The sequence below is a fragment of the Mustela lutreola genome, chromosome 5, assembly GCF_030435805.1.
Source record: "Mustela lutreola isolate mMusLut2 chromosome 5, mMusLut2.pri, whole genome shotgun sequence".
Classification (NCBI taxonomy): domain Eukaryota; kingdom Metazoa; phylum Chordata; class Mammalia; order Carnivora; family Mustelidae; genus Mustela; species Mustela lutreola.
Window position 1 is genome coordinate 77112989 of NC_081294.1, and position 24554 is coordinate 77137542.

A 24554-nucleotide genomic window follows, 5' to 3' on the forward strand; every position below is an offset into this window, starting at 1 on the left:
AGTGGCTATGACAGTGAGAGAAAGAAACTAACCGATTTATTTGTGTGTGAACACACCTGGGCCCAAATTCTCCTAAGCCTTCATAATCATTCACTTCTAAACCATGCTCACTGTTATACCTGAAGAAAGATGCCATCAGTATCCCATCAACCAGCAATTCAATATTCCCAAGCCACAAAGCCTTACACATCGCTTTTCAAATGGCCAAACAATTTGGGGAGGCCAAGGGAAGGCCTGAAGCCCACACTCTAGTAGCTATGAAAATTAAAACAAAAGGATAAAAGGGTATCTCATATTCATGATTAGAGACTTAATATTGTTAAGATAAAAATACTACCCAAAGCAATATGCAGATTCAATGCAATCTCTATCAAAATACCAAAGTGGTGGACTCTCAAGGGACCCAGAACAACCAAAAAGGTCTTGGGAAAAAAAAGAACAAATTTGGAAGACACATATTTCCTGATTTCAAAACTTACTACAAAGCTACAGTTATCACAACAGTATGGTACAGCCAATAAGGACAGAACATAAAGACCAATGGAATAGAACTGAGGACCCAGAAATAATCATGTATGGTCAACTTATTTTCAATAAGGGTGCCAATACCACTCCATGGGGAAAAAAGAGTCTCTTCAACAAACAGTTCTGAGACAAGTAAATAGCCACAGACAAAAGATGGGATGGATTCTTCCCTTACACCGCATACAAAACTTAACTCACAATGGATCAAAGACTAAATTTAAGAGCTTAACTTTTAGAAGAAAACATATAGAAAATCTTCATAACCTTAGATTTGGCAGTAATTTCTTGAAAAGGACACCCAAACCAAAGGTGATTTAAAAAATAGTAAATTGAACACCAGCAATATTTAAAAACTTTTATGCCTCAAAAGACATTATCAAGACTCCCTGATATGAGGAAGTTGAGAGGCAGAGTGGGGGGGGGGGGCTTGAGGGGTAGGGAAGGAAAAAATGAAACAAGATGGGATTGGGAGGGAGACAAACCATAAGAGACTCTTAATCTCATAAAACAAACTGAGGGCTGGGGAGGATGTAGGGAGACGGGGTTGAGTAATGGACATTGGGGAAGGTATGTGCTATGGTGAGTGCTATGAAGTGTGTAAACTGGGTGATTCGCAGACCTGTACCCCTGGGGCTAATAATACATTATATGTTAATAACAAATTGGGGCGCCTGGGTGGCTCAGTGGGTTAAAGCCTCTGCCTTCGGCTCAGGTCATGATCCCAGGGTCCTGGGATCGAGCCCCGCATCGGGCTGTCTGCTCCGCGGAGAGCCTGCTTCCTCCTCTCTCTCTTTCTACCGGCCTCTCTGCCTACTTGTGATCTCTGTCTGTCAAATAAATAAATAAAGTCTTTAAAAAAAAAATAATAACAAATTAAAAATTTTTTAAAAATACAAATAAATAAATGATATAAAATGTATAAACATTATCAAGAGAGTAAAAAGACAGCCAAGAAAAGGGGAGAAAATACTTGCAAATCATCTGATAGGGTTTACTAACCAGAATATATCAACAATTCCTACAATTCAACAACAACAAAAACAACCAAGCAACCGAAATTAAAAATAGCCAAAAGATTTAAAAAGACATTTCTCTAAAGAAGATATACAAATGCCAATAGAGACATGAAAATATTTTCAACATTATTAATCATTAAGGAAATGCAAACCAAAACCATATATTTACTAATTCACATCCACTATGGTGGCTGTATTTTTTTTTTTTAAGATTTTATTTATTTGACACAGAGAGAGATCACAAGCAGGCAGAGAGGCAGGCAGAGAGAGAGAGGGGGAAGCAAGCTCTCCACTGAGCAGAGAGCCTGATATGGGGCTCGATCCCAGGACCCTGAGATCATGACCTGAGCCGAAGGCAGAGGCCCAACCCATTGAGCCACCCAGGTGCCCTGTATTTTTTTCTAAAAAGGGAAAATAACCTATATTAACAAGGATGCAGATAAACTGGAACCCTTATACACTGCTGGTGGGAATGTAAAATGCTGTGGGACAAAGTTTGGTGGTCCCTCAAAAAGTTAAACACAGAATTACCTTATGATCCAATAATTCCACCCCAAGGTATTTATTCCACCCAACAGATCTGAAAACAGTGACTCGGATACTTCTAAGCGAATGTTCATAGCAGTATTATTCACAATAGCCCAAAGGTGGAAACAACCCCAATATCCATCAACAGATGGAGTTTTTAAAATATTGTATATACACACTTATGGAATATTATTCGGTCATAAGAAGAATGAAATTCTGATACATGCCTCAACATGAATCAAACTTGAAAAAAATTATATGCCAAGTGAAGTAAGTTAGACACAAAAGAAAAGATATTGTTATGAATCTACTTAAATGAATTCTCTTCAACACGCAAATTCAGAGAGACAGAAAGTAGATTACGGGTTACCAGGGGAGTTACTGCTTAATGGGTTTCTCAGTGAAACAATTTTGGTCAGTATACTAGAGTGGCAGTCAAGAGAACTTAATCCAAATTGCTGAATCACTATATATACTATATACCCAAAGCTAATATTACTGTACATTCTCTAACTGGAATTTAAATAAAACATGGAAAAAAATGAAGAGAAACCCATGTACTTTAAAAAAAAAAATTGGCACATGATCTAGGAAAGAAGGGCAAAAAGAAAAAAATAAAACAAGCTAAGATTTTTTAAGAAGCCTTAGAAAAAGTCAGAACATGTCAGCATTAGTCCAGACCCTTACAAAAGATTTGCATGTTGGTCACTCAGCCCTAATACACCTTATTAGGCTGTTTACTCAACAGAGGCTTAACTGTGTTCATTATAGGGGAACATCTCTGAAGAGTATGTTTTTCTCCTTCTCTCCTTGCTATTCCTGCCATACTCTACATTCCACCTCAGGAAATTGGTCCTATAACAGGATTGCAGTGGGACCCAAAGCCCTGTCTGAACCCATTCTCAGCAGTTATTACCCCTTGCTCAGCCCACACCTTCTCAGCCACCGACGGAAACTTTCCTTAAGGACATCTGGAGCCGTAAAGGAAAACAGCCCTGCTGGACTGGCACTGTGCTAAAAAAGCATAGCCAAATGGAAAAGCAAAGGCTTGGGCACTAAAAATAGCTGCTACACTCACCCAGCAGCAAAAGCCTGTGCTTTCTGCCAGCTTCTCCCCTCTTTTTTCGTCGACAAAATGGAACGGCGGAGTGCCACATGAGCTTTCCCCAGCAACCTGGTTCCCTGGGGCACCAATCACACTGAAAGACAGGGAGTGAGTTCACAACACAGCATTAGGTTCTGGACAGGTACCTGACCGTGTCTGGGTTGGGGGAGATCTCGGGGTGGGGGGCAGCCTGGGTGAGGATGAACAAGCAGCAGAGGCTTCCACATCAGGACTGAAAAGGCTGGAAAGGCCCAGGGAGAAGGGTCCTGGGAACACACAATGTTCCCTAGAGATTCCGCTATGCCCCATACCTTTCTTAATCCACAGGCTTGCCTGTGGGGAAAAGGAGAATAAAAAACGGGAATGGGGTGCATTACTGGGAAATATGCCATAAGAGAAAACAAAGACTATCCCCAAAGCCACAGATCTCCCTCCCTGCATGAAGAGTAGTGTTCATCTGTACATGAATGGACACACACACAGTTAAACACTCCCTTCTCACAGCCAGGGATAAATACTGGAATTGATGTTGGGGGAAAAGATGAAGAGGAAGAGATAAATGAGAATGAATTAGTCAAGGGCAAAGAAGACAAATGAGCAGCAGGAAGAAATACAGAAGAGACTGAGGCAAAAGAGGTTGGGGGCAGCTGATACACACACTGCAGCTTCCCTATCTCCTGGAGTCGGGGGAGGGGGCGTGGGGGGGCAGCAAGAGAAAGGGCAGCTCCCACAGGGCTCCCAGCCGCCTCCGTCTCCTGCACACATACTAACGCCCTCAGATGCATTTTATGCCAATACTAAGGATGAGCAATTGATTTGCAAATAGATCTTTCATCTCCCCCCGCCAATAATTCCACAAGGACTGCACACCTGACCTATTTATTGCCTCCATATATTTCTCCATGAAACACAGGGAGAGAGAGAACATGTTGCAGGGAGGAGGTGCCAGGAGACAGAGCTAGGAGAAGTGAGGCTAGGAGAAAGGAATGAGACAGCTTCCCAGGCTTTGCAGGGATACCCTAAGAGCAAGTGCAACACAGAGGCATGGGGTATGGTGTCCTGCATCCTGCTGAGGCCTGGCCTGTAGCCATGTCAACCTGGGCTTGGGCCTTATTCAAGTAGCAGCAGGTAGAGAACATGGAGGCACAGTTTTCTCTGGGCTTTATGCTCAGAGTGCAGAGGGGTGGGGGGTGGGTGGAAAGAAGGAAAGAGGAAGTGGCACACAGCTATGTTTTACCAGGACAGCTCACAACATGACCAGGGACTTAGGCAGCAACAGCAGCAGCAAGAGAACACCTCAGTACACTGATGTAAGTAAAGCCAAAGTCATGGCGCCCCTTTGAGGTATAGTAGGCACACCGGGCCTGCAGTTAGTGCCCTTTCCAAACCTTCCCAAAACCCACTAACCCTGTATTTCCCTGATCACCTATCCCTGCACATACTGTAAAACAAATCTTCCCATCATCCTTGGCTCTCACTGGAGCACAGAGGAACATCTTTACATTTACGATCTTCTGATTTAAACCACCACCACTCGATCTGGGAAAGGAAACACATTTCAATGTTCTACCAATAACTCTTTCCTTAGGTATCCTTGGGCTTTGGGATAAAAAAGATAATTAGGACTTGAAATGCCCATTTTTTTCCCTATCAAAACTGGCCATCTGTAGGCTGCAACTCTACTTTAATAGAGGTTGGATGCTCTCAGCAATCTGTATTTTCAGCTGACTGTACTGTACAGCTTACGGAAGCAGATGCTTGGGGCACGGGTGGGAGGAGGCCTTTGGACTCACCAGCCCTTGCCTCTCTTGGTGCCTCATGTCCTTTATTCCATTCAGACAGAACTGGGGGAAAGGACTAGGCACTGGATAAAAAGAAAATAAAAATTTTATTAGCACCATGCTCTAACCAACTGAGCTAACCGGCCACCTAAAGAAAATAAAAGTTTAAAAAAACCAACCATTATCCCACAACTTTTATCTTCTCCAAAAGCAAGAAAACAAAAGAATGTGATGAGGATGGCAAAGAGCCAACAGAGGAAGGTGAAGTGCGACTGCTGGATCTCTGAAAGCGTCTTACATGGCTGGTTGGCCCCATGGACAGTGGCTGCTCTCATCTCAGGGCTAGAGCACAAGAACAGGAAAAGGTCAAAAATGTCCCGGGCAGGGCCACCTGGGTGGCTCAGTGGATTAAGCGGCTGCCTTCGGCTCAGGTCATGATCTCAGGGTCCTGGGATTGAGCCCCGCATCGGGCTCTCTGCTCAGCAGGGAGCCTGCTTCCCCCTTTGTCTCTGCCTGCCTCGCTGCCTACTTGTGATCTCTCTCTCTGTCAAATAAAATCTTAAAAAAAAAAAAAAAAATGTTCCGGGCAGACAGAACCACCTCAGCAAGCTACCTGGGAGAACTCTGAACCCCATCTCAGAAAAGCTCATAGTCTTAACCTACAGTGTATATCCATGTATTTGTTTCCCCAAATCTAGAAGAGAAAGGACTAGAATTCCCACTTCCATCTTAAAAGAAGGAACCTGAAGGAAAGAGAGAAAAACACTGGATAGAAAGTATAATACCTGAATTTAAAGGCAGAATGGCCTAAGGCCAGTTCTTAGCTCTGTCAATTCCTAGCTGTGTGATCTTGAACACAACTATACTACGCCTCAGTTTCTTAATCTCTAAAATGGGCATAATAAGAGTTCCCATTTCAAAGTGTGTTATAGAGGATTAAATAAATATATGGAAAGTGCTTAATAAAGCATCTGGTACCTACTTACCATTAGAGTAGGGATGATGACTAGCTCTTGGACCTACACATCAGGGCCAGGCCAGGCGCCCTGGAACCACTCTCCAGAACTCTGCCTTCTGCAAGGACCTACAGCTGACCCTATATCTCAAACTTCAGGACCAAAGCCTTTTTTGGGTATCTACTCCTAGAAGGTGAAAGAAACAGATGTTATAGGACAACCCCCCCCCCTCCCCACCACCCTCTGAAAATGGAGAGATGAAAGCCAGTTTTCTGAGTCCCTAAGCAGACCCATAGCACTCAGTACTCTTCCCAGCATACAAGTGTCCAGAGAGCCAGGCCACCTTCACATAGAACTGCTGGCTACAGGAACAGCTGTGAAAAACCTTCTGCTTTCCAGACTGAAGGTTAGAGGATGAGCTCTTCCTACAGACACACGTTTATTACTATTTATGGGCTGCACAAACTCATACACACACACACATACACACGCACACACACATACACACACAGTCACTCACCTCTACACAAACAGAAACTTGCTGCCTAATTTGAGCAAATATGAAGCTGAGGAAACAAAGCAAAAAGGACACTGAAAGGACAGCCCTGACAAGAGAAAACAATGTGCAAAAGCTTAGGAAAAGAAATGGGTTTTTAAAGAAAAATTTAAAGGACAGGAGAAGTAAGTCTGGAACAGTCAAGCAAACAGTCTCTTTCCCCCTAAGACATAAACTAAATAGAAAGTCAGGAGGTAAACAGCAATTAAATCCAAAGAGCCTTTGGACAGCAAAAGAAAAGTGGCTTCCAATCCAGGGCCAGCCCAGGTAACTGGCTGGGAGGCTGGACAGGGAATATCCTTAACCACCAACCCTTTGCGTAAATGGGGAAAATATCTGTCCCCAATATTGAAGTCATGCCTAGGGCCAAGCAAACAGAGATTGCTCTCAAAAGACCCAAGGTACCCAAGGAAAAAAGTGATTGGAGGAGGCTATTGGAGGAAGGAGGTTCACAAGAGACCTAATAAGCTTCTGCCTCAACAGAATGCTACAAAGCCAAAATCCATTCATGCAGCCTTCAAAAAAGAACCCAGGAGAGCCCTTTCCAGTAGAAATGTAAGGACAGGTACTGGCCCCACCAGAGAGTACATGGAACCAAGAAGGACTCCAGAAGCCCAGCAGGAACTAGAGCAACATGGAATAGGATGAAATAGAAAGAAAGCATTCCTGACCCCATCTCAATACTCTGTACTCCAAAAGCTGAGGAACATGACCAATCCCATTCCTATTCCAGTAGGGGAGAAAACAGATCTTCAAGAGGGTAGCTAAGCATATTAGCAAAAGACTACAATCTCACAGACAAAAGATTGTGACATCAGCTGAAAGAAATCAAGTGACAAACAAAAAAGAGAGCAGACCCAAAAGGGACAAAGCAAAGAGAAGCCGAGCCTAACCCTCTCCAGACCTATGCTACTCAACCAGAGCCTTCAATAAATCTGAATGCTAGAAGGGAATTTAAGATTCAATCTTCATTAGATCTGCTGAAGACCTAGAAGACATAGCAGGCACTCACTACATGAAGAATAACCAGGGGACACATGGGTGGCTCAGTTGGTTAAGTGTCTGCCTTCTGCTCAGGTCATGATCCCAGGATCTTGGGATCCAGTCCCACATCAGGCTCCTTGCTCTTCATGAAGCCTGCTTCTCCCTCTGCCTGCCATTCCCCCTCCTTATGTGCATGCTCTCCCTCTCTGACAAAAACTGTCTTTTAAAAAAAAGGATAACCAGGGTTCAATGCCTTTAGGCCTGAAGCTTGTCAGTAGATCCAGGAAAGCTCTGCTCTGGCAACTTCACACCTACCAAAGACAAAGAGGTACAGAAGGCCAGGACAGGGTCAGAACTTCATGCCACAACCACAGAGATAATAAGCAAAGCAACAAGAATAGAGTCCCTGTCTTAGAGAGAAACCCAGAAGGATAGGAACAATGAGCAAGAATAATCTTCACATGATGGCTGGAGTTTAAGAAGAAAGCAAAGCAAGCAACGTTATCAAACAAGGAACAAAAACAATAGTGCAGAATCAAACAGATCAACAGAGGAAAGAACCCTGAGAAATTCAAGTTATAGGCAACAATGTCAAGAGATCAGAATGAGGATATAAAAGACCACTGGATTTGGCAATGAGGCAGCCAGAGGGCCCTGCAAAAGAGGGCACACGTGAGAAGAAACAGAGGCACATAAGTAGAATCCTCTGAAAGCTCGAGTGAGTACACTTAAGTTTGGAGATTTGGGGCCACTTCTGTAAATCCAATTTTTTCAATATTATCACTCAAGTCTTAATGATAACAGAGAAAAAATCGACTCCAATGGTCAGATCCTACAGATGGATCCTCTAATGCCATAGAAAGGTTCTTACGGTGGTATAGAACTACCTTCTCTAACACACAAATTCTCAGGATAATGACAGGGACAGTCACACCGGCAAAAGAAGGGGGCAGGGAAGCAAACCATCAAGAACAAACTCCCATTAGACACAACTCCACCTTCTCTTAGCTCTCGGCCATGCCTCAGACTGCTCAGAAGCTTTAGTCCTGGTATTTTGTAATATGGGATGGAGAGAAATACCTCAATGACACCAAATCCCCTAGGATTCAAACGCACTATCTGGGCCGCCCACAGGGAAATAAATTCTGTCTCATAGTAATCAGTCAGTGTTTATAAAGCACTTGCTATGTTCCAAGAAAAGTTCTAAGCTCATTCACTCTTAACAACTCTCTGATAGGGTTCTAATATGTTTCTCAGTCTGCCCATGAAGGGACTAAAATTCAGAAAGGTTAAATAATTTGCCCAAGATCATGAAGCCAGAGAGTAGTAAGGAATCAAAGCCAGTTGGCCCAGAACCCATCCTCTTTCCACAGGCCACACTGCCTTTCCAGTGGCCTATGAATCAGCCACAGAAATTGGACTCATATTACTTATTCTACAACAGTGTGAATACAAAGGCACACATTTTGTGTTAGGAGAAAAAATTTTAAATGAGCTTACTGGGGCCCTCTTGTGGAAAGACCCACCTCTACCATGTCCAAGCTTCTCTCTCTCTCTCTCTCTCTCTCTCTCTCTCTCACACACACACACACACACACACACACACACAGTATGTTTTGATTGGTGAATGCCCTTGGCACAGAGCAGCCAACATATGAGGCACAGACATTCAAGAGGAAGAACATCCTTAACTCATGTTGCAACCAGATCACTGGCACTCTGTGTGGTTTGACCTCTTAAACTCCCATTATGTAGGGTTCCCAACACAGAACAGGAAGGACAAATATTGTTGCTCTCCAACCCCACACACTCCCTTCATGTATACCCGACTGTCTGCCAAGAACTCGGCTCAAGAACTCGGAAATGAGATGGCTCATTTCCATCTACTCTGTGATCATGACATCCCCATTCTGCATGTAGGGAACACTGAGGACAGGATCACTTCTTCACGGCAGAAGAAAATGGAGCCCAAAAAGGTGACCGTCATTTGCCTAAGCACACCAGTAAGTGACCAGGTGAGTTAGAGAAATATCCCAGACCAGCTAATTATACTTCCCCTAGGCCCTAGATGACAAACTCCCAGCAAAGAGTGGGCAAGAAGACCTACTCCTTATACTTGCTTCCTAACCCTGCTTGAGGTCCTAAGAGTGATGGGCCTGTGTCTGATAAAAGCAAGGGGTACTAGAAGCTCTACTCTACCCCATCTCCACTCTGATGTAATGAAAAGAATGTGGGCTCTGGATTCTGACTCAGGTATCTTGGACTTGTCGCAGGACTTTGAACTAGCTGCTTAACCTCTCCAGGTTTCAACTCCATCTACTAAAGAACTTGATAGTAACCACTTTACTTTGTAGAATGGCTGTCAGTATTAAGTGAGATGTTATGAAGAAGCATAGAGTACAGTGCCTGACACTAAGTAAGGGCTCAAGAAGCTTGTAGCTCTCATTAACAACTATTCTGAGAGAAAATTCCAAGCCAAGGATAGGATAAACAAAAGCAGTGAGAGCTTCATTCTCTTACAGAATTGTCTTGTGTTCTAACAGCCAAGTCTCTCCTTGGAATTCAGTTTCCCTGAGCCATCTGGACTACACTCTAGGTGGCTACATAGGCACTTCCATGGAAATCTCAGCATTGCTGGCTGGATCTGCATCAGTGTCCACTAAAGAAATGACTGAGAATGGCCATTTCAGGGGCTCCTGGGTGGCTCAGGTGGTTAAGTGACTGCCTTCAGCTCAGGTCACAATACCAGGGTCCTGGGACTGAGCCCCACATCAAGCAGGGAGCCTCCTTTTCCCTCTTCCTCTGCCTACTGCTCCCCTTTGCTTGTGCTGTCAAATAAATAAAATCTTTAAAAAAAAAAAAAAAAAAAAAGGTCACTTCCTGGTGACTCAGTTCTGTCTCCAAACTCCAATACCTCTAAGGGGACAATAGAGAAGACAGGAACAGGCGGGCCAAATTCAGCAGACCTAGACTATTTGGACCCTACATAGGGTCAGCTGGCATCCAGAGAGTAAGGCGCCAGGTCCTCCTTCTTCCCTCTCCTTTAAAATAATAAATGGAGGGGCGCCTGGGTGGCTTAGTGGGTTAAAGCCTCTGCCTTCGGCTCAGGTCATGATCCCAAAGTCCTGGGATCGAGCCCCACATCGGGCTCTCTGCTCGGCAGAGAGCCTGCTTCCTCCTCTCTCTCTGCCTGCCTCTCTGCCTACTTGTGATCTCTGTCTGTCAAATAAATAAACAAAATCTTTAAAAAATAATAATAATAATAAATGGATCTCCTGATAGTAAGCACAATGGGTTTTCTCTATAGCCTGCTCTCAAAGAAAACCAGGGACTTTCACGCACTCATCCATATACAACCTGAGGCAGAATTGGAGTTCATCTTTCCTTTCCCTGCTGCCTCCAAGCTTCCAGAGAAGGTCAAGTCCTCTTCGTGAAATGATAAGGGGAAGGAAGGTTCAACTCCCTGTCCATAACTCTAACAGGACCATCTGCAAATCCATAAGTACACCAACCCTTATTCTATGCTAGCTATTCTGGCACTTTGGATTATAGGCATTCAGCACTCCACTCTAGAAACAGGTACCTCACAAAGATATTTTACCATTATCCTCAGTCTCCAGAAAACACTGAGCAACATATCACAGAACCGGACATACTATAGAACAGAACAACATACTACAGGAACAGAACACTGAGCACCATACTACAGAACCACCACTGTCCTCAGGTAGTTGGTACCCCATGCACCATTAGTGGGTAACATAACCCTTCCACAAATGAGTTTCAGATGGTACAATCACCAAAAAGAAAGCCCTCTTAAGAAATATGGAACAAGAAAATGTATACTGTTCTAGGCAACTTGAGACACAATTACAACTTCAAAATGATGAGAGGAGCAACAATTAGGTTCTTCCTTAGGAGCTAATTCAGGAGCCCGAAGAAAACAGCATTAACTTACAGAAAAAATTAGTGCAGCATGAGGACAGGTCACCAAGCATGGAACTCGCTACTACCATGTTGGCAATGACTCGGTCTTCCAGGTAAATCGGCAACTGAAACATCATATTTTATTTTTAATATGCCTTAGAGTCCAAGACTATTTATAACCCCAGATCCTTAAAAACTTGAAAGAGGGATGAATTTTAAAATGTACACATTTACATACGTGGGCAGAAACACAAAAATCAGATGCCTCTCAATACAGCTCTGGGAGCCCTAACTCACGGCTTTCACAATCCCACCTAACACCCAAAGAAAAACCGGGCGCCTTCTCCAAGAGATGGTGGGAGGCTGGGTAGGTAGCCAAGAAACAAAGAAACCTAAACTCAGCACTTGGCAGGACCATTAAGGAGCACAGGATTTTAAATGCATTGTTTCTGACTCTAAATATGTCTACATTTATTACCAATTTGGGATCAGAAACCACATTTAGTTCTGCCGTGACCACGCACTAAAAATATTAAGCAGAGTATTGCCTAGGAAACAGCAGTCTTCCCTGCTGCGACAGCCCCATTTCAGAGTCGACTCTGCCATTGTCCCAGGGCTCCCCATCCTGGGCTTCACAAGCAGAAATGCCCCTGTCCTGCCAAGGTCTCACTTGGTTTTTAGAAAGCAATGATAGGAGCCGGAGCTGGGGACTACACAACCTTGTCATCCTCTCTAAGGCTGTTACATGCCCAATGAAATTCCATTTCATGGGCCTTTAATAACCAGACCCTACCAAATTAGGAGTTCCATAAGGAAGGAATAATTGTCCACTGCTGTATCTCCACTGCCCAACACTGTGCCTGGCATTCAAAAGTACCTGTTGATGGAATAAAATCAACAATCTAAAAAGAGGTCATCTGGGGGCACCCAGGTGGCTCAGTTGGTTAGGCGGCTGCCTTTGGCTCAGGTTGTGATCCCAGCATCCTGGGATCCAGCCCCATATTGGGCTCCCTGCTCAAAGAGGAGTCTGCTTCTCCCTCCCCCAACCCTTATGCTTTCACTTGGTCTTGCTCTTTTTCTCTCTCCCCCTCTCAAATAAATAAATAATATTTTTATTTTTTATTTTTTTTAATTTAAAAGGGGTCATCTGGGTCGCCTGGGGGGCTCAGTTGGTTACACGTGTGACTTTGGCTCAAGTCATCATCTCAGGGTACTGGAATGGAGCCTTGCATCCAGCTCCCTGCTCAGCGAGGAGTTGCTCGTCCTTCTCCCTCAGCTGGTACACACTTCCTCTCTCTTGCTCTCTCTCTCTGTGTCAAATAAGTAAAATCTTAAAAAGGGGGGGGAGGTCATCTGGAACAGCACAATGGAAAACAGTGTTGTCATTAAAACAGATGAAAAAAATTTTAAATAGGTGAACTTGTGGACAGTGATGATACAGGAAAACAGATACATATTTTTAAGCAGAAGCAGAACATAACAGCACAGGTGTATGAAATATTACTTTGAAAAATAGTATGTGTGACCACCTTTAAGATCGGATATGAAATTAAAATTACGAGAGGCTATGTTCAATAGAATCTTTCTTCCTGAAACGTTAGCTATGTGAGAAAACATTTAAAATAAATACTATTTTCGGCGCGCCTGGGTGGCTCAGTTGGTTAAGTATCAGCTCAGGCCAGGATCTCATGGGTTGTGAAACTGAGCCTGACATCCAGCTCCACACTCAGCAGGCAGTCTGCTTGAAGATTCTCTCCCTCTGTCCCTCCCCCCACTTGCATGTGTGTTCTCTCTCTCTCTCTCTCAAATCAGTAAATCTTTAAAAAAATAAATATTATCTTCAACATGGAACCCATTCCCTTGTCTGTTGACTTGATCTGGTCCTTGGAATGGCTCAGAGGCCTTGCTCTTGTCTGGCAAGCCCAAGAACAGATCATCCATTCATCAGCCTAAAGAAAAAGTACAAGGGCAAAGCTGCAATCTTCAAGTCCAACTTATCAACTTCACCCTGTTTGCCAGAGTACCTGCCAGTGTGCATCATCAGTGTGAATGGCTCACTAGACAGGTGGTCAAGATGGAGGTGTTAAGACAAAAGAGTATGTAAAAGATGACCTGGCCCAGCTTTAAGGCCAGAGTTTCAAATAAGGACCATCATGCCACACAGCCCAGGGCCTTCTAAGCCAGCAAAGTGACTGTTCAGAGAGTTAACAGTATACCAATCTTTCCAAATATTAAAAACAAACAAACAAACAAACAAGAAAAGGGAACACTGAGTCCTCTGAGTCTAGATCGTGACACCAAAGCAAGCAAAGGACACTACAAGAAAACTATAGAACAATATGAAAATACATGCAAATATCCTCAAAAGATTACTAGCAAGCCAAACTGAGCACCCTATTAAAAAGGATTGTAGGGACACCTGGGTGGCTCAGTTGGTTAAGCGGCTGCCTTCAGCTCAGGTCATGATCCCAGGGTCCTGGGATGGAGTCCCACATCGGGCTCCTTGCTTGGCAGGGAGCCTGCTTCCCTCTCTGCCTCTGCCTGCCTCTCTGCCTGTGCTCGCTCGCGCTCTCTCCCTCTGTCTCTGGCAAATAAAGAAATAAAATCTTTAAAAAAAAAAAAAAAAAAGGATTGTATAACATGGTTGAGTGGCATTTATCCCAGGAATAAAAGGGCGGTTAAGCAAGTAAAATTTAATCCATTTACTACTACATGCTGATAGAATAAGGGGGGGACCCAAAACCATGATCATCTCAACTGATACCCAGAAAGCATTTAACAAAATCCAACATTCTTCCATAAACATTCAAACCAGGAAGAGAGCTTTACCATGATATAGGACATATATGAAGATGATCATGTATGGAGAACCCACAGCTAACATGAATGATGAAAAGTTGAAAGTTTTTTCCAAGATTAGGAACAATGTAAGGATGTCCGCTTACGTCAGTTATATGTGACATTAATATTGAAAGTTCTAGCCAGAACAAGTAGGAAAGAAAAATAAAACATACCCATATTGAAAAAAAAAAATACCCATATTGGAAAGGAAGAAACAAAACTATCTCTATTCACAGATGACATAAACTTATATGTGGAGAACCTTGAAGAATCTATAAGAAACCTGTTGGAGCTAATAAGCGAAGCTGCAGGGACAAAAATCAATATTCAAAAATCAGTTGTGTTTCTATACTTTAGCAAAAGAGATTCCAAAAGGGAAATGAAGAAAACAATTCCATTTAAAATAACATTAAAGGGGCACCTGGGTGGCTCAGTGGGTTAAAGCCTCTGCCTTCAGCTCAGGTCATGATCCCAGGGTGCTGGGACCGAGCCCCACATCGGGCTCTCTGCTCAGTGGAGCCTGCTTCCCCATCTCTCTCTCTCTCTGCCTGCCTCTCTGCCTACTTGTGATCTCTGTCAAATAAATAAATAAATAAAATCTTTTAAAAATATAAAAACAACATTTTAAAAAATCTAGGGTGCCTGGGTCGCTCGGTGGTTAAGTGTCTGCCCTCAGCTCAGGTCATGATCTCAGGGTCCTGGGATGAAGCCCTACGTTGGGCTCTCCATGCAGCGGGGTGTCTGCTTTACCCTCATACTCTCCTTCTCTGTGCTCTCACTTTCTCTCTCTCTTAAATAAATAAATAGGAATAAATTTAACCAAAGAAGAAATACTTTAACCAAATGAAAAAACTTGTACACTGGAAACTACAAAACTGCTAAAAGAAATTAAAGACAGCCTAAATAAATGCAAAGATGTTCTAGGTGGATTGGAAGACGTAATATTGTCAAATGACAATACTACCCAAAACGATCTACAGATTCAATGCACTATCTGTCAAAATCCCCACAGCATTTTTCGAGGAAATGGAAAAACCAATCCTAAAATTCTTATGGAATCTTTAAAAGGAAGAACCAAGTGGGAGGATTCACATATGCTGACTTCGAAACTGGACCACAAAGCTAACAAACAAAACAACATGGTACTGACATAAAGGTAAACACATACTCTCCCATCTATAGTCAGTGATTTTTGAGCCACCAGGCACCCCACAGTCAGTTATTTTTAACAAGGGCGTCAGTGACTAAGAATGGATTAAAGTCCTACACTTAACAGTAAAATTATAAAACATAAGGGCAAAGCTTTGTGATCCTGGATTGGGCAAAAACTTCTTAAATACAACACTAAAACCACGAACAATAAAAGAGAAAACATATAAACTGAATTCCATCAAATTTTAAAAATTTTTGTGCCTCAACACTAGCAATAAAATAAAAAGAAAATCCATAGAATGGGGGCAAATATTTGCAAATCACATATCTGATAAGGGTTTAATTTCCACAATATAGGGACACCTGGGTGGCTCAGTTGGTAAAGCGTCTGCATTTGGCTCAGGTCATGATCCCAGGACCCCACATCAGGCTCCCTGCTCCGTGGGTTGCCTGCTTCTCCCTCTCCTTCTGCCACCTCTCCCCTGCTTGTGCGCTCACTCTCTCTCTTATCCTCTCGCAAATAAATAAATTCTTTTTTTTTAATTTTCCACAATATAGAAACAACTCCTACAACTCAAAAACAAAAAGACAAGCAACCCAATTTGAAAACTGGTGAAGGAGGGGCACCTGGGTGGCTCAGTGGGTTAAAGCCTCTGCCTTCGGCTCAGGTCATCATCCCAGGGGGAGCCTGCTTCCTCCTCTCTCTCTGCCTGCCTCTCTGCCTACTTGTGATCTCTGTCTGTCAAACAAACAAACAAACAAATAAAATGAAAGCTGGTGAAGACAATATAGAAAGAAGGTTACTTCTCTAAAGATACATAAGTGGCCAATAAGCTCATGAAATTGTGCTTATTATCAGTTGTGGGTACCATAAGGCAAATCAAAATCACAAGAAATACCATCCGACACCTATTAAAATGGCAATGATTTAAAAGGAAAGGGGAAAAAAAGGAAAACCACCACTGACAAAGATATGGAAAAGTGGTATATTGCCAGAGGGCATGTAAAATGGTGCAGCTACTGTGGAAAACTTCGGCAGTTTTTCAAAAAGCTACACAGAGAATTCTATGACCCACCAATTCCACTCCTAGGTATATACCCAAATATCTGAAAATAGTGACTAAAAAGATATTTGCACATCACTGTTGCCAAAAAGTGGAAATAACCTAAGTACTCACCAAGAGATGGGTAGATATTTTAGCAGATTTTTTTTATGTGGTATATGCATACAATGGATTCTTCAGTCACAGAATGAAGTTCTGAAGCATCCTACAATATGGATGAGCATTAAAAATATTATGCTATATATATATATATATATATATATATATATATAGCTAAGTGGAATAAGCCAGACACACAAAAAAGATATTATGTAATTCCACTAATATGAAGTACCTACAATAGGCAAATTCAGACAAGAACGTCTGAGAGTCAGAGGTCACTGGAACTGGGGGGAGGAGATAGGAAATGGGAAGTTACTGCTTAGTGGGTTCAGAGCTTATGTCTCGGAGGATTTAAAAAAAAAAAGTTTTAGAGGGGCGCCTGGGTGGCTCAGTGGGTTAAGCTGCTGCCTTCGGCTCAGGTCATGATCTCAGGGTCCTAGGATCGAGTCCCGCATGGGGCTCTCTGCTCAGCAGGGAGCCTGCTTCCTTCTCTCTCTCTCTGCCTGCCTCTCAGTGTACTTGTAATTTCTCTCTGTCAAATAAATAAATAAAATCTTTAAAAAAAAAAAAAGTTTTAGAAATAGACAGTGGTAATGGTTGTACTGCACCGTGAATGCAATTAATGCTACTGAATTATATGCTTAAAAAATGGTTAAAATGGCAAATTTCATGTGATATATATTTTACCACACTGAGAAAGAATTTAAGACTGCTCACAAATTGGGAACTGTCAAATATGGGACAATGAGCACATGGGTATGCTCATTACACAAAAATTTAAGAAGCAAAAATGGCGTTTTCTGTACTTTTTCTATTAAGTATTTTTGGTCAAGATAAAGAAGCCCCCTTCTATTTTTAAATAGCTGTTTTTTATCATGAATGGATGTCATATTTTACCATGTGTGTTTTTTACATCTACTAAGATGATCACACAGTGTTTTTCCCTTTAGCCTGTTATTATAGCAAATTTTGTGTAAAGATCTCCTATATGTGAAACCACCCTTGCATACCTTGGGATAAGCCCAACTTAGTCAGATGGTCATTTTTGTATCCTACTGGGTCTGATTTGCCATATTTTGCTGGTCCTCCGTGTACTCCCATGACTCTCTGTGCAGCTGCCCTAAGACCCACCAAATTGTACTGGAAATATGGACTCCCTGAGGGCAGACTCCTTCCTCATCCACTGTTCCATCCCTAGCTAGTCTAAGGTCTAGGCCACAGCAAGCACCCGATAAAAGTATGGCTGATTAATTAATAAATGAAAGAATATGTGGAGAGACGAACAGGTGAGCAGATGAACACCTTAATCCAGAATACTGACACCCACTCAAGGAGATGTGCAGAGCAGATTTTTTCTGGCAGGGAGACCTTGCACGCACTCACCAACCACTCCACAGAGCAGTCTTCTCTATGGGCAGCACAGTTTGCAGCCCTGTAAGCTGAACCCCAGCCCTAGATTCTCGTCTCCCCATTTTCCCTCATTACCCAGTGAACAACATTCCGCAGTTCAGTGCCTGCTTTCACCCAACAGGATCCAGCCCTCATCATATCAAAGCACACCCCAAAGCTTAGATCCTGTGCTGAGATTAAGGAGGAATTCGGTATTGGAATCAAGCTTAGAAGTGTTCTCCCAATCTCAGAGTTTATTCCCAACAATCAAAATGGCCTCATCCCAGCCCTGATTGGAAAAGCAAAAGCCCATCCCATTAACAATTCACTGCATCAGCAGCACAGAGGAGGAGAGCAATCAGCAAGGGAAACAGCTGAATTATTTCAGCAGCTGTAAATTATGTGTTCTCTTTTCCTCTCCTCCTCCAAGTCCGTGCTCAACTGTGCCCCACGCCTCCACACTGAACCTGGGTTTGTCAAGTATCTACATCAACTACAGTAACCAAACTTGAGTTCAAGAAGCAATATTAAAAAGCACTAATTAACTGATATTTAAATACTGTGTTTAATGTCAACAAAATCACACCTTAAACATCTAGTCTACTAGTTATTTAATTAAATTCTTTAAAATCCTTGGACACTGGCACAGAGCACACTGCCTGGGGGAGCTATTCCCAGGCCTTGGCCTTGGCAGGCTGTGGAAGATGAGGAGCCCATACCCTGGGGAAGCAGTGCCAGAAGAGCCCAGTTTCCTTCTAGAGTCTCCTAATGAGGTGGCTTCTTTTCACAGCTCCACTGGTCTCCACAGGGGATCAAGAACATGACAAACACATTCTGAGCATGGAAAACAGTCAAACCAGGACACAATTTATTTTTTAGTGTATTTAAAAATATATATATATATACACACACACACATCCATAAACCCAAGAGAGACACTTCTCCCATCTGGTATCTGCTCTTCTGAAGAGTGGTGCATCAGAAGATATTCAAGCATGTATACAAAGGGGATATAACAGGATTTGTGACAGCAGGTAGGGTCAGGGGGCCCTGCAAGATGCCACTAACCAAATCCCAGCCTGCCAGGAGTCATCAGCCTGCAACTGACAGGGGCACACTCAGCCAGAGCAGCATCCTAGACTGGAGCCTGCAAGGGGACTCTAGGTTCCAGTGAATGAGCTTGTGATGGGGATGCCAAAGGGACCACAGGAAGTCTCCCTTGCCACAACAGGCTCCACAGGGACAACTTGCCAGCTAGCCTTATCATAGCACCAGGTTTGTTGAAAGGGGTGACATGCCGGCCACCCACCCAGGTAAACATATCCTAGAAACAGTCAGTCTCACAATAGGCCTCACAGCAGAGCACATTGGTCAAGGATCAGTAAGCATTTGGAGCCCACCTTGTGGGCAGCTCTGAATCCAATTCCACGGGATCAGACAGTATCTTTGAAGAGCATCAAAGGTGTGAGTGATGCCAAGTTAGCCCTCCCCTGCCCCACCCTTACTGCAGAGGCCCTAGTTTTCCTAGTTTCCTACAAAACTACCACCTCACCTCCAGGTTAGCCTTACTTTTTTGTCTCTGTTACTCAGGACTTTCCCTACACCTTCTATTTTGCCTGAAGAGTGTGCCTTGCCACAGAGTAGGAGGCAATTCTTTCCAATTAGTTCCTCCTGTCTCTCAGAGCTCAGGGATTCCTCTTATGGCAGCTCTCCTTAAAACAGCCACTGCGGCCCCCTGGTAATGCCAACAGAAAACACTGTAGAAAAAGCTTCGTAAATATTACAGCCTCTTAACCCTGAAAGGCAACCACTCCCATAAACAAGTAGGCAACAAGCCCTGGGTTCAGAGAAGCCAGATGTTTGGGTTGCCACTCACAAAAACATGGAGAGCATCCAGAGAAACAGAAAAGCACTAAGCCCACGCAGCCCAGACATGATGTTCACTTACTACCTGCAGTGCCTCACCCACGCCAAATCCATTTCAACCTCAGATAAGAAGTTAACAGTCCCACCAATCCAGAAAAAAAAAATTGTTTTAAGATTTTTATTTATTTATTTGACACAGAGAGAGAGATCACAAGTAGGCAGAGAGGCAGGCAGAGAAAGAGGGGAAGCAGGACCCCCGCTGAGCAGAGAGCCCGATGTGGGGCTCGATCCCAGGACCCTGAGATCATGACCTGAGCCAAAGGCAGAGGCTTTAACCCACTGAGCCACCCAGGCGCCCCCAGAAAAATATTTTACAAGACCTTGTCCATTCTCCCATATAGGAGAGCTATAAAGAACAAAATTTCTGTTCTTTAGAGAACAGAAAAGATGAAGGAATCCTTACCACCTACTAAGAAACATATGTCCAGTTGCCACCACTTCCAAAACATTCAACAGGCGGATTATTCATCCTTCAATACCTATGTATTGAGACCCGCTGCAAGCCAGCCCTGGGCCAAGTGCTAGAGATACAAAGGCTAAGTAAATCAAGGTCCTGATCTCGGAGTCCTCAAGATGGCCAATGGAGATGGAGGAGTCCCTCAGTCATTATAGTAAGCACTGGTTTGAAAGAGCCCACACAGATGTGGCCAGATGGCTCTGAGAAGGAGAGAACCTTCATCGAGACAGAGGGGGTCAGAAAGGACTTCCTGGAATAGGTGAGTTTTAAAGATGAAAAGAATAAAAGGAATCAGCCAAACAATGACAAAGGCATCCCAAGCAGAGGCAAGAGGGATTTTTGAAGACCTGGAAGCACGAAACTAGGAACATGCATTTATTTCAACAATAGCAGGAGCAAAGGACTTATGGTAGGTGGCATCAAGGCATACAAGAACTCTCTTTGCCAGACAGGTCAGATGAGCTTCAAACACATAGCTCTTTGCACTGTCTTGGCCAGCCTCTGGCATCTGAAGAACTGCCCACAGTGAGAGGGAGATTAGGAAGGCGAAAAGGAGACCTGCTATATGCCTGCTAAGATAAGATAAGAAGGTCACCATTGTTTGTGAACTCTGCTTATGAACTCATTCCTTTGCCTTGCAGTTCAGTGGTTTGTTAGCTCTTGCAAATTCTCAGTATCTATTAATAGAAAGAGCCAGTCAACAGAATCTGGATTTGGGCTGTATTACTCCCCACAGTGGCCTAAAACCCCAGCAGAGAACTTAAACAGGAAAGCAGTTTGAGAATCTAGGCAGTGTTTGTGCCACCTCTCCCTGAAGGATATGCCTGCTTTCCACTCTCCTTGTATGCTTCACATTCAGCAAGTTCATATCTCAACTCATGCTCTTCCCCCAACGTTCCTGATCCTTTAAGGTTGCCTAGCCCTACTGCAAAAGCCAGAAACCCAGGAAGCTCTCCACAATACCTCCCTCTCCTTCCTCCCACCCCCACCACTCTGCCTATCCAACACCAAACACAGTCAATTTCATCTACTATTTCCCTTCTGCTCATCTGACCAAATTGCTATAGCCACCGCCCACCTCTCAGGTGAGGGCCACCCCAGCAGGCTTTCGGTGAAGCCAGAACCAAGCCAGTCAGCACAATAAGGAAGCAGAAGCAACACAGCTTTACTTAATCTCTTATTTGCTCAGCCCAAGGTTTGTGGAATACCCAAAATCCAGTCTCCTGAGTTCCTCCTTTGCAAAGGCTCTCAATAAAAGCCACTTTCTTCCTCAGATGAGGAGTCACACTCAGGGAGCCCATTCAATCACAGTAACAAGCTGCAACGTGGGCTGCAGGGAGGATTTGGTGCCTTGCCTGAATCCTCTGGAGATGCCAATGCATTGGGAGCCCAGAGGCCAAAGCCAGACCCATGATTATGGGAATCAAATCACAGTGGAGGCAAGCTGGGCTCTGCACAATGCCCCCACACACACTGTACAAAGAGACAAGCTATGGGTACAGCCACTGAATTTAAGAGTCTTCACCCCTACTGGCTCTACCATCCTCCCTCACCACAAGGGAAGCCATTTCCTTCCACCAAAGCAAGCAGATGGAAGAAGGCAATTTTTGGGAGGATAATGTGGGTGCCCACAGTAGCCTAGAAATCAATTCCCCCAAATAAAAGACAAAACAGGTATTAAAGAAAAGATCCAGCCATCTCTCTCAGCCTCAACTCAACGGAAACTTCCCTTCACTACATTCCCTACCAATGACCTTCCCATCTGTCAAGAAGAAAAAATGTATGTTGAATGAATGAACAAATGGAAAATGGAAGGAAGAAATAGACTGAGGAGCCAGAGGGTGGGAGCAGCATGAAGGACGTGCTCAAAACCAAATGTTCATTCATTCTGTCTCCAAGCACCTACTAGGTACTCTGTACCTGGGCAGAATGCTTTGAATACACAGGCATGCGCGATCTATGAAAGAGAAACGGGGCAGGGAGAAAAGCACTCCCCTTCATCTCTCTGGGATGGCATATTTCCGAATACTATTTTAACGGCACCTCCTGTTTTCCTGACATTAAAGCCATGCCTAACAGCACATACGCAAATAAAAACTTCACTTTTTATTATATCCAGTACTTTGGGGCCTTGTGGTTTCTTTTCTGAGGAAGAACCTGTCATTCATCTCCTTGATTAAAAATTGATTTAATTTGGCTTTCATTAGGTAGGTACAAGGGGAAAACATACAGATTCACAGAGCTAATTCGCACAGCAACAGGACTGTGATGAGTGCTGGCGACTGCACAGTTGGGTCCCAACCCACCTCCGATGAAAGACAATTAAAAAGCTCACGATGAGGAGCTTAAGCTCCAGCCAAAAGGAATTATCTTCCCACAAGTGTCTCTACCAGATTTTTGGTTAATATAAAAATATTCAAAAGGAAAGGAAAGGAAACCCCAAGGATATTTAACATACAACTTAGAATTTCTCCATTTTTCAAATTCCCTTACAGGGAGAAAGGGCAAAGAGGTCTTTATTTTTCACTTCTACTATTCAAAACCTATCCCATTATTTGACATTGTCATAAAAATTTTCCATTTGTTGACAGCACAGAGCAGAGGAATGTATGGTGGCTGAGGAATTGCCAGCTGCTGTGAAGGGGCTGAGGTGAGAGCAGGAACAGCTGCAGAAGCCGTGGGAGCTGCGGTCCTTCCCAACACTCACTCAGCAACAGAGCTGGAGCCGTCTGAGCCTGAGATCAAACACTAGAGACTCAGGCCTACAGCAGGCGGAACTCCCTCTCCACCCCACTTCAGGATCCAGAACTCAGGGATTTCAAGCAAATGGGCAGACTTTGTTGCAATGTCAAAGGATCGTGGGGTAAAATGTCAGCACATTACAAGTACACACCTTGATTAAATGTCAGATGAATTATTCTATAACCAGAACATGAACACAATTTTATACCCCCATCTGCTTGAAACCATCCAACAGTTTTCCAGGGCCCTGAGGATCAAGGCCAAATTTCACATGCAGGCTGTCCACCATCAAGCCAAGATCAGTATCTCCAGCTTTGTCTCTTTCCTCTCCCTGTCTACTGTTGGCTTTATGAAACTTGTTTCCAGGGCTCTAAGACATCTTGTTTCCCACCTCCAGGTCTTTGTACACGTCGTTCCCTCTGCTCGGAATTCTGTTACCCCTCATCTTTATGTGGCAAATTCCTACCATCCTAAAAAATTTCCTCCTCACCCTCAAAGACACTTCCTCCAGGGCACTGCCACTGACCCTCTCCACTGGACAGAATGTGTGCTGCCACAGCATGCATAACCCCCTGGATGACACCACTTACTACACTTATAATATGGTTGTCCCAAGCATCTTAAGAACAGGGACCATGTCCACTTTGCACGCTCTCTTGGCACTTGACACAGGAGAAATGTTCAGTAAATTCTTAAAGGATGATTTAGATTCTATGTCAGGCTCACTTCTCAGTTCTATCCTAATTCACCCCCCTATACCCCAGACAGTTATGTGCTCATCTTCCCTACACCCCAACCTCAACCTCTCACATTTCGGTCATTAATGGATAGCTCACCCATGTTCAATCAGTCATGTAGGCAGCACATGCTATGTGCTGCATACAGTGTCAAGTAACCAAGATAGAGATGACCAAGCCACTTCTCCTCCCTTCTGGAAGAAAAGGCATATAAACAAAAATTGACCCACGGTATGACAAGTATCGTAATGCAGAGAAACATGGGGTGGGGGCAGTGGAGGAAAGATTTCAGCCATTCTACCCACTGTTCCCTCCCCTCCCGAGCCATGTTCCAGACTAACTACTCTCTATCTCTCCTCGTTCTCACAGAAATCTCTCCAGCACTCTTTCCCTGAATACCTAGCCCAGATCAGTATTCTCTAAGCTGGGCTTCCATTTAGCTCCAGATTAATTCAAATCCTTTTGGCTTCTGCTTTCTCATCTTCTTCAGTTCTTTTCCCCCAGCACGTCAGTCACATACATCCCTGCCTCTGCCCTAACCTGAACCAACTTGTCGAAACCACTATTTTTCCATCTCCTCCCTCAGCTGTCTTGGGTGATCACTTGACTTTATGAAACATCTGCACTTACACGAACATACTTAACAATCCCTGTCTACAATGAAAAGAAAAGGGGACTCACAAGGCCAAAATACCAGAAAAAATTAAACCATCCTCAACACAGCCTTCTTCTTGTACTGCTTCCTCTTGCACATCCAAGTGCTAGG

General features: G+C 43.6%; 1 protein-coding gene across 12 annotated transcripts in view; it reads right to left on the reverse strand.

Annotated features, from left to right (window-relative positions):
• The window catches only part of SIL1 (SIL1 nucleotide exchange factor), a 218465-nt gene that overhangs the window by 163220 nt on the left and 30691 nt on the right, over nt 1-24554 (reverse strand). Inside the window, exons 1-2 of one of the 12 annotated variants that reach the window (XM_059174703.1) lie at nt 5942-6088; nt 3148-3268 (exon numbers count right to left, since the gene is read on the reverse strand). The exons of 7 other annotated variants lie outside the window; for them this stretch is intronic. In XM_059174703.1, coding sequence (XP_059030686.1) covers nt 3148-3268; nt 5942-5944 — 124 coding nt within the window. In that variant the 5' untranslated portion in view covers nt 5945-6088. Of the gene's footprint in view, nt 1-3147; nt 3269-5941; nt 6098-24554 lie in introns of those variants that run through there. 4 more of the 12 variants (XM_059174705.1, XM_059174708.1, XM_059174699.1 and 1 more) reach the window with 4 other exon arrangements.